The 10884-nt window shown below is 33.4% G+C and overlaps 2 protein-coding genes across 3 annotated transcripts in view; one reads left to right on the forward strand and one right to left on the reverse strand.

Annotated features, from left to right (window-relative positions):
* The window catches only part of LOC108575345 (galectin-9-like), a 2379-nt gene extending 1998 nt beyond the window's left edge, over positions 1-381 (reverse strand). Inside the window, exon 1 of the mRNA XM_017938112.1 lies at positions 189-381. Within this exon, the coding sequence (XP_017793601.1) occupies positions 189-215 (27 nt within the window). The 5' untranslated portion in view covers positions 216-381. The remainder of the gene's footprint in view (positions 1-188) is intronic.
* A 4086-nt stretch (positions 382-4467) lies between these two features.
* The window catches only part of LOC108575373, a 12849-nt gene continuing 6432 nt past the window's right edge, over positions 4468-10884 (forward strand). The window contains exons 1-3 of one of the 2 annotated variants that reach the window (XM_017938148.1): positions 4468-4572; positions 9084-9327; positions 9642-9659. In XM_017938148.1, coding sequence (XP_017793637.1) covers positions 9162-9327; positions 9642-9659 — 184 coding nt within the window. In that variant the 5' untranslated portion in view covers positions 4468-4572; positions 9084-9161. The remainder of the gene's footprint in view (positions 4573-9083; positions 9328-9641; positions 9660-10884) is intronic. The other variant, XM_017938147.1, reaches the window with a different exon arrangement.

A 10884-nucleotide genomic window follows, 5' to 3' on the forward strand; every position in this document is an offset into this window, starting at 1 on the left:
AAAGTAAAAAAGTCAAAATACCCATAAAAATTAATTATCTAAATAGTTCAATCGTTGTATCGATAAATTTGATACACACATTGCGATTGTATCAGCATTGCGGATATCATCTTTTCTAGATCAATGATAGTTATTTTGCTGGTATTACTAGATGAAATAGTTACCTAATTTAAAAAATTAATACTTACAGGATTCAGAATAGGCTCGGATGACATTTTTATTGTTTAATTTGATATTAGAGATGCAAAAAAAAGTTTACTCTTCAGTATTCAATCGTAAAATAATAAACTCTGCGTACACGAAGACGATCCATGCCTTCCCTTCCACTACTTCTCTTGAAACATTTCTATTTAGAGTGCTGACGTTTCCAGCTTGAACTGTGCAATCTTGCACAAACTATATGTGACGCGGCTTGAGACACACCATAGTTTCATTTGCGCATGTATTCTTAAATTCCTTACAGTTACTGCAATGACGTGCAACTGTAACGTAGAAACGTGCGTTTAAACTTATTTGGCACATAAACAAAAGGAACAAATTATAAGAAAGGGATAGTGCAACATAATATGCAGATGTATGTGCTTAATAAGCTAAATTTGACAGGTAGATAACTTTTATACGGTCTCATGCATGTATTAGATATTGTACATAGCTATAACGTAGATAACGAATCAAAATAAATAAAAATAGAAAGTCGTTTTAAAGCACTTTCGTTATCGATCATTAATTGTTTATATTATTTAAGTAAATTAAATAGTTACTTAGCTTGAATTATAGATTCATGGACAAGGAGTTATTATGTTTTCTTATAAACGAAAATTTTCTTGTTTCAATAGTGCAAAATTGTATCATCGTACACTTAATAATCACAGATAATTTTTAATACATTTCACAAACGTGATTACAGTTTTTAATTCTAAACTTCCAAGTGTGAAAAAAATTCTTAATCGTTTAAGAGAACGTTTCCACTTTTGTGGAGAACAGTATGTTATAAATTGGCTCCATTGAAATTATCGTTTAAAGGTTGCGCAATTAATTGGTGGAATAGTTAGAAGCGAGCATGCGCGTATTATCGCCTACGCTCATTTTCGTCCATGCATTGTTTAACACTACAGGAAACTAAATAAACCGTTCATTGAGATATAACAGTCTAGCCTGGAAGAGAGTTTTCTTGGCGTAGAAAAAGTAAACAGCTAGGCAAGAGTAAGTTTATAGTGAACAGAACCCGGTATATCAATGTAGATCCACAAATTTGATGAAGAAACCCGAAAACACAAATACATCTACCAAACGTAGACTTCTGGAAAGTTTCGGGAGAAGTAATTTCATTGCTCGTTTTATTATTCTTTACGACTGAAAATACATACATATGTAAATAATGTGTTTTTTTTTTTTGTTTTTAAGTCAAACAAGATCGAAAATAAATATTTATGAGCGTAAATGGTACTTTTAAGCAATTATCAGTATAATTATGGATTGTTTTAATGTTTATTGAATTATGCAAATCCATTGCATGTCAATTACGAAATACGTATGGTATGAGAGTTTTTTAAACTTTATAAGTATACTTCTTTTCTTTTTCTTTTTAACTTTCATTATCCATTACTGCGTATGGATAACGAGTGTCAGTCAGATTTTCCATTACATATTGTAAACAGACGTATTGCGGCTACAAGTTCTGCATTTTACGTGATCATTTCAAGATCCACATACAGGGTGTGTCACTGTAAAACGTATGTGGAGCGTGCGAGGGCTAGGCACCGGCACACCCACAATAAATGAAATATAAACGAAACGTTTCGAAGGAATTACCTTCAATTCCGACGCGTTACTTTATGGTTTATTTAATCAATTTTTGAAACACTTGCTGGTAACCTTTTAATCAGAACATTTAGTTTGTCGATGAAACATTTGTGGTATATTATCATATAGAAAAACAGATGTGCAAAGTATAACATAAGATCGAACATGATGCGGGTAGCCAGGGGAATCATTGGTTGAAAATCTATTTCTTCCATATTCAATGCTATTTAGCTATAATTCGTTACCAGAAATGTCCTTGTCAAGTTCCATCGGAAATAACTGAATTTCAGGATCAATAAGGAGTTCTCGACATTTCTAACTGAATACTGCATCGTAATTTTGTCGATAAGTTTTGGATAAATTTTTAACAAAGTTTAACAAAGACTAAAAATAAATAGCTAAATATGTTTGTTACTATTAATATTCAATTAGTAAGTTGAATTATATTTTTGATAAAGCAAACAAAAGTATACACCTGTGATATTTTTATCTTTCAATTAATACAACAACAGAAGTATTTATCATTTTTTTTTCTGCTTATTTTATTAAAATGAAAATTTTTTACAGATGATCTAGCTGAAAATATCTTTTGAAGATGTTAATACTAGATTCAGAAGTGAACCTATGCAAGGTCTCGCCAACAAAATCAATAAGTAACGTAAGCGGACCCTTCTTCGCAAGGCTTTCCATGCTTTCTTATAAAAGTCCTTTCACGGCGCCTTTGTACGCGTGTGTACACTGATCCCATACCTACCAAAATCCAGGTGTGCATTGCAAGAGTGTTCCATGTATAACGTGTTTAATCGTCCACGATGCGTATTCATAAATACGATTTTTTTTGTTGTAAAAATAACGATTCTATTATGTACGGCTGATATTGTATTTATTTGGTAAAAAAATAAAATTCATTAGGTTAAAAATTCGTTAAGAATAAAAATTCATTAGGTTAAAAATTCGTTGAGAATAAAAATTCATTAAGGTTAAACGAATATTATCCAAAATTTGATTGTTCTTCTCTTTATTATTCATACTTGATTTATTCTCCTAACGTATGTAATTTTCCAACCACTTTGAACCTTACACATTTTATAAAATATGTGCAAAAGCAAAAATCTGTTTGCTGAAGTACATATTTAATGCTTTAACACAAAAAACTAGTTAAGAAAAAAAACAATGGCTCAAACATTGCAAGGATTTACAAAACGATCCAGTAATTTAAACAATACCTACAATAATATAATTTTTTGCTCTTTATAAATTATTAGTTTACCAACGATAATTTAGACTATTATTTCACAGCTGTTGTCAATTTTTCAGAATGCACTGAATAATATTATTCAGATAAACGTTCTTTCCAGTGAATTGAATTTGTAACAATACATGTTTCCTATTTTGCATTTCATTTTGGAAAATTGGCATATACCATTGCTGGCGTGTCTAATTTCGGATCACAGTTTTGTGCATACAATTTTTGTGCCAGCGTGGGGTCGTAAAGCGATTTATACGAATGGTTGCATGTTTAAGTATTCGTATACTCGGAAGCACGTATTCCTGGTTGTAGGGTCCTCAGCTGCTGAACAGCAAAAGTGCGCACGTGAGCGCGTTGCATTAAACTGTGAATAGATTCGAGAACTAATTGCCAGTCGTGACTCGATACATATATGTTAAATAGTGTAATATCTTCAAGAGTCATAATATTTGTACGCTTTTAATTCGATTGTGCAATGAATATTTGAACCCATCTATGCAAATAAAACGACAGAAAACAAGTTATAAAATTGTAACGACGTTTCGAGGACTGTCTTTAATAACTTACATTTTTATGTACGCCTATCTATTTCACGCACGAATACAAATTGTGTTTTATCTTGTTGTAAGACCTTGCAGTATAAGTGTGGCTTTTAAGTAAATACATTTAGAATAACTTTCTGTGACGTTAAATCGAAATAAAAGGTAAAATAAAAAATTGCGAAAAGAGGTTATGTCTTCGAAAATTGAAACAACACGTTCCTTATTTGTAAGAAAAATTTCAAAACTACGTATTTAACAGTAAATATTTTCAATGCAAACCACATCTACTGTACAATTTCATAGCACCAAAGACTATTCAACAACTGTGTAATAAATGTACAAAAAAACAAAAGCATCCTATTTATTTCAATGCTTGAAAAATGAAGAAAAATACTGCTTACGTAAGTTAACCTTTCGCAGGGTAGGATCTAACAAATCGAAATTCGCGAAACGTGAATATTTCTCCAAGAAACGAAAAAATCGAACGAAGGATTTTTATTCGATTTGTCGAAACGAATTACTCGTAGCGACAGGAAAACGACAACACAATACAAGTGTCATAGTAGCGGTGGCTGTAGTAGCAGTAGTATAGCACGGTGGTGGTGGTGGTTGTGCCTAATACTCTTTTCAGCCCTCAGCCGACAGTTCAACGTAGCCCGTAGTCTTCGACGGTCGCGCACGTCACCCAATCCGACACACTTTTCCTAACCACTGCACGTTTTTTATCGGTTTCACAAACAACGGGCAACAGTTTATCTCAACTGTTAAAAACGATCGTTCTTCCTCACGTTTTCTTTCCGGGTTTCGCATCTTTGTGAATATGTTGCAATCGTGACGATTCTCCCAAGTTACGATTCGACATTTACCATTTAAGTGCTACTAGTGGATTTTTTAACATGACATTTCGAGGGATTAGCTCGTGGAAAGTGGATTTCCATTTGTGGATCATACGTGCGCGGTGAACAGGTCGATTTAATGGTAAGAGAAATTAACCTTTTTCATGTTCTGTTTTACCGAATAACGGAAAAAATGCGCACGATTTAGTATCGTAATAAGATAACTTTTCCAAAGAGATAGAATTATTCGAAAGAGTAGAAAATACTGCATTCACTTTTAGGTCCAGTGTCAACTATGTACATAAAAACGCAATGTCGATAATTATGATAACTTCCCCTCACACATCGAGTATTTTCCCTCGTTTTCGTAATAAAGAGGGGGGAAAAAAAGAGATTATTCGACGAAGAGCAAAGGTTAGCGGGAGATAAAGTAGCTCTTCTCGAAAATGCAACTAAATACGAGGTTAGATACGAACGGATTGTTTTACACACTTTCGTTTCTCGCGCGAGAGCGCTACAAGTGTCCATGTGTATTTTCGAACAGGAGAGAACATCTTTATTCGTCGCAATATTTAAGATAAGAAGATGAAGGGATCTCTTGACACGTGTAAACATTTGTAGGTTAATTATCGACTGGAAAACACGTGTTTCGCCCGTAATAATTTTTAATTCGAAGGAAATACTGCATTTTTCGTAATTTCGTTCACGATCAAACCTATCGACACGTCGATATTGTGTTCGACTTTATCTAATAAAAATCTTAATAAAAATTCGAACAATATTCGATCTTTCGTAAAGAAGTGTGATTTAGTTATTGCTCGATCTGAAAAATATGCAATCTACGTTCGATTTTTCGTAATGAAAAAAATGTTAATTTCACTCGTGTATTTAATTATTGCTCAATTTGAAAAATATAAATGGTACGAAAAAGTATGCGATCATCTGTACCAATCCAATTCACTTACAACAACAGTTACAAATCATTTCCAATATTTCTATACATCTTAATAGAAAAAAAGAAAGAAAAGAACAAATACCACATAATTCAGCTTAAAAAATACGACGTTCAATCACCTTCATTCTTCGTCCAAATGCAGTCGAAAGGAAGGGTACGAAAAATATAGTAAATACACCTACACCTAATTGAAACCTTGCCATTGATGCTCGTTTTGTTACGGTGAAAGGTCGCATCGTAAAAATTACAACATTAATATAGTTTTGTAACCAACCTTGACTCGACATTATTCAATATACTTGTCGTTATTCTTGCACAGTTGCTTTACGTTTTCTTCTTCTTCTTCGTCGTCGTCGTCGTTGTCTTCTTCAATGTAAGTCCTAAGAAAACGAGCACTGTCGTGACGTAATGCTTCAAGTAGATAAACCGTGTCCGCTTTCCGTCATATCGCGTTCAATACCTTAATTAACTTTACGCCTTGTCTTAACCATTTTGTGGTAAATATCGACCGTTCGGGGCGATGTTTCTTCCCAACTGTTCGACGATAAGAATAGGCGAACGATCGGTTGTAAAAAGTGGAAGAATAATTAACAGGAAGACATTCCACGATGCCACCTTGATTCGAAAAGTCAAGACATCCGTGTTTCGCGTACAGGGCCCTTAATTGGGCTTAATTAACGATCATCTGTCTTTGTCATCGTGACTCACTCACGAATATTACTTCTTCAACTTATCTCGTTTTTTCGTTGCACCATTCTCTTACTTGCTCTCAGTTATTTTTCTCATGTTTGTCTCTTTTTAAGTTAGAGTTGCAATTTATTTTCTAACGTTAATACGATTTTTTTGATTAAAAAAGGAAAAATTGAAGTTATTTGTCGAGTGATTTTACGTTACATAAGCTTTTGTCAGAGTTATCTTATTTCAGCAAAATTGTTTATTTTATCGAGCATGCTGGATACAGTGAAATATGTTACACTAACATATAAACTGACGTCAGTATTTTTGTCGAATATTCAGGATCGTTTGTCCCGTTTGTTTAAATCTTTGCGTTTATGGCTGTGCTGGACTTATTTGATCGTCATCCTGTTTGCATAAAAATACACCGATTCGAATGTCTATAAATAAATTTACGCACATTTTAATCACCCTTACTATATTTTTCTCACTAGAGCTCTTGCTAAGTTACTAAAAAGAAAATACCGAAGTATTTTCATAATTTAAAAAGAAAAAGGTACTAAATTATTTATTAAAAATACCAAAGTAGTTTCGTTACTTTAAAAAATACTGCATTTTTTTTTTTTGTTATCAAGAAAGAAAACATACTAAAGTATTTTAATTGTTTAACGTTTCAATAACAAAGTTTAACAATTTCACACCGGAAAGGATTTATATCTGTTACATACACGTGTCGTAACAGTTACATTTGCTGATAAAAGAAGAAAGCAGGTGAACCAAGAGCTCCAGGTAAAAAAAATATTTGAAAAAGACAGAATAGATCTAGCGAACGAATGCGTAGAATATATGTACGTAGTAACTAGGGGATGAATCAGTCCCAAAATGAAATGAATTATGCGATCGATATCAAAACCGCGCGGGTTCGAGCGGACGGTGTGTTTCGTGCGCAGTCTGCGACATTAAAACATTGGTTTAGTCTGAATAACAGATGTAAAGATAAGTCCATGTAATTATATAGCTTTACCGTGAACTTGCGTTGTAATTTTGCTTGATGACGTTTCTATCATGATAGAAAAAAAAAAAAAAAATACCTAAGATACCAACGTACTAAATTTTATTGCAACACTTTTTTTGCTTATTTAAAAATTTCACGTTTCAGCAACGTCTACATTATATTAGACAGCTCGTGAACTTATTAACAAATAATAATTCATGCGTTTCGAATATTGATCAAATAACCCTTTTTTTTTTTTTAAATACAATAAAGATCGCATCAACATCTTGGTTATTAACGACCATAATTGCCAGTTACTCTATACTTCACAAATAAAGATTTATTCTACGGACAAGTTCGACTGCTTTCTTCTGTTTCAATTATTTAAATAATTTATGGCTATTCTCAATTAAAGACCGATACTCAGAACACAATAATTTATTTATCGAGGGATTGTTCATTGTTAACTGCACTGTTACGCCTGTAAAATAGGTTACACTTTTTACTCATTTTTAATAATAAACTAGAGAGATCCAATTTCTATTTGAAAGGTGAACACAGTTAACAGGTTAACAATTGTTAAATATTTCAAGTTGGTTTCTTAATAATCAGGTTTCACGTTGCCCACCCTGTATACAAGCTCGCTGATATATCATTATATTCAATTGTTCAACACCGAATACGTTTATTACAGTATCAGTTGATCAGTGACGAAGTTTCCTATTAAATAGACAGATTTTCATCACGTGTGACTTAACAACGTTAATGGGAAAAACTAACAAACAGTCGGAACGGTTTACACAGCCGGAAGAATATTCAAAGTGAACACCTTTGGTAGAAGGTGACACATTGGGCACAAAGGGTCCTTTTCACAACTCACCTTGGATGATGATAATACGGCAATCGTTATCGTTCATACGGCACTGCCCAACCGGCATTCTTATCCCGTAATCTTGCATACACTTCCGGTTGTGACAATCATTATACTATGCGTATGGAATGAGTTTGGATAATGAAGAAAAAAGAAAGAAAGAAGGAATCATATAACAAGGAAATGCGATCGAAATTAAAAACTATTAGAAACTAGAAAGATATCCTACAAGTATCGATTGGAAATGATTAACTTTATATTTTCAATTGTTCAACCATTCCAAAAGGTGGTAAAGTGGGTTAATTTCACTTTTTAAATTTTACCGCCAAAGCACTTGATCGATCCTGATCTTTTTATGTTTAAAATACATTTCCTTGGTAATTAGGCTTAACACCGCTAAACGACGAAAATTTTCATGGCCGTTGAATGATAAATCATTTTTTCAGAAGCTAATTAACTCTGTATACTATAAAGTAAATCATAATCCGCGGTCTTCCCCTATTCACTCGATCTTTCCAAAATGAATAAATCAATAAATTATTTCGAAATGAAGACACTGTAATTCAAAGAGTAATGATTTTTATAAATTTGAAACAGCTAAACTTACAAATTTATATATTGGAAATGATAAATTTGAATACATTAGAAATGAACTACAAGAAAAAAATTAGAAAAAGTAAATTGTAAAATTGAAATAACGACACTAGTTAACCTCTAGATTTTTTAATTGCTACGTGTGACAGCCTCCACTATTCACTATCTTAATACAGCGTTAAATAAATAAAAGAATCAAAATATTGTATTTTGCAACAGTCAGACTCAAACTAAATCTGAATCTAGCTTTAAAATGCAAACTGATTAGAAATACAATTATCCTTCGTTCGTCACATCTTCACTATAACCTGCACCACGAGTGTGACTCGTCGTTACATGGTAAAGGGTTAATTATTGATGGAAAACTGCGCAGAATCATGTATCAACGTACCCAATAAAAATCGACCTCAATTCACTATCCACTACGGACTACTACAGATCCTTAGATAACTAAGAAACTCTTTAAAAAAAAAAAAAAAAGAAGATCCTACCACAAAAGGGTTAACACACACGCAAACAAAAATCCCTTCAATCTGATCAATTTCTACATTTCTCTATTTCAAGCATCAAATACCGGTGGAATTAGCGTAAAAATTCCACGATATCGATCGCCGTCGAAAATGTCGAAGAAGAAGCCTTAGCATGAGCAATACCGCTGCATTCATAGTACTGACGGTAATCCTGATCCTCGGTGATCTCGAGTCTGTCACAGTTGTGAATCATCATCCGGACGAGGAATACTTTCTAGAGCATGAGGTCCTCTACGAGGAGGCGATCAACGAGGCAAAGAAGCTGCAGCTCTATCCTGGTAAAGAAAATTTACTAATTTTGCACTCCTAGATACTAAAAACGTTAGGCTACACACTACGTGCATGCCCCTTGTCTGACTTCATTCTAACGTGTCTGGTCTATAAAGCATCTTTACGGAGCAACGAAATCTATTTATCTTTCCGCCAAGAATAACTTCCCTTTGATCCGTTTTAAACGGATACTTTGAACCGCGTGTATCCTCTCGTATCCGCGAATTAACTCCTTCGATATCTTCTTCTTTCATTAAAATCGACCTACACTGTATGTATCTATGTGTGTGCGTCTCTCTTTTCATCTCTCCTCCTTTTGCAGCTGGTATGGATAAAAAAGGTATACTCGTCGATCGATCGAGAATATGTTTGTCGTTGGATTTTTAAGTAGCTGCATGTAAGGATCAAGAGGACACCTTGTTCTTCCTCCATGATACGATCGTTACCTGTTAAATAATTGCCCCGGAGAGCCAAGAACGATCTTTTATTTTTTCAAACGTAACCGTGATCGTGGACAGGAAATGGAAGGCAAGGTTATGTTCGCTTTGTTCGACAATTTTAGCTGATCAACGAGCACGTTTCGATCATTTGTTACGATATAGCGAGACGATTCGAAGAAGAGTTGTTATTGTTACAAATAATTTCGCGTTTTAATTGGAATATCGTTCTGGTGACATTGAAAGTCCGTTGGAATTAATGCAGAGTTTCTAAGTGATCAGCTGTTGGAAATGTAATTTGTCACTTTTTTTTTTTTCTTTTTGCCTAAAGAAGTTAAAGCTTTGATGATAAAAATGATATTTTAAAATCAAAATTCATTTCTTTTTGCTTTATTTTAGTAGGGACGATAAGAACACTCGTATGGATTAAGATTATCTTTGATTCTTCGTGGCAGCCATTCAGAAATGTGTAATAACTTAAATAATAATTAAGATAATTACGTAAAAATGACACTGTGCTTTCCTGAAACATGACTAAAGGTGTACGAAAAATTTCAAGTTTCTTGATTTATAATTGTCCGATAATCTTCTATCCGAAAAATGGCCTAAAAATAACGTCTCCAAAGGGGAATACCCTCTTAAGTGGTGAGTGGCTCAAAGAAGAGTCGTTATTATGACAAACGTCATATTTCAATCGTTCCGGCAAAAATTAAAAGTCTCTTCTAATTAATATAGAATTTCCAAATAGCCAACTGTTGATAAAAAGGAGAAGACATAATTGTCGCAAAGTCAAACTTGTAAAAAGTGGCGAACAATTAACCCTCCACAAGTGATTTGGAATTTTGGTGACCATTTATTTATATATCACAGTCTCGTTTTATTTATTTATCGTTATATTATTACATTATTATCAGCCAATTTTTTTTTCATATTAATTCTTGCTTCTCCCATCAAAATATAAATTCATAATCCACCGTAAATTTTCTTCTTACGAACGAAAAAGATCGTGCCGTGTACTCGCGTCGGTTTGAGTTATGTTTCAAACTTGGATCACGAGAGAAAAATCGGACTGTTTTCTAACGAGGTCTGAAGCGATCCCGGAATACCCTTTCTCCAACGTTATAATAT

The sequence above is a fragment of the Habropoda laboriosa genome, unplaced genomic scaffold, assembly GCF_001263275.1.
Source record: "Habropoda laboriosa isolate 0110345459 unplaced genomic scaffold, ASM126327v1 scaffold143, whole genome shotgun sequence".
Classification (NCBI taxonomy): Eukaryota; Metazoa; Arthropoda; class Insecta; order Hymenoptera; family Apidae; genus Habropoda; species Habropoda laboriosa.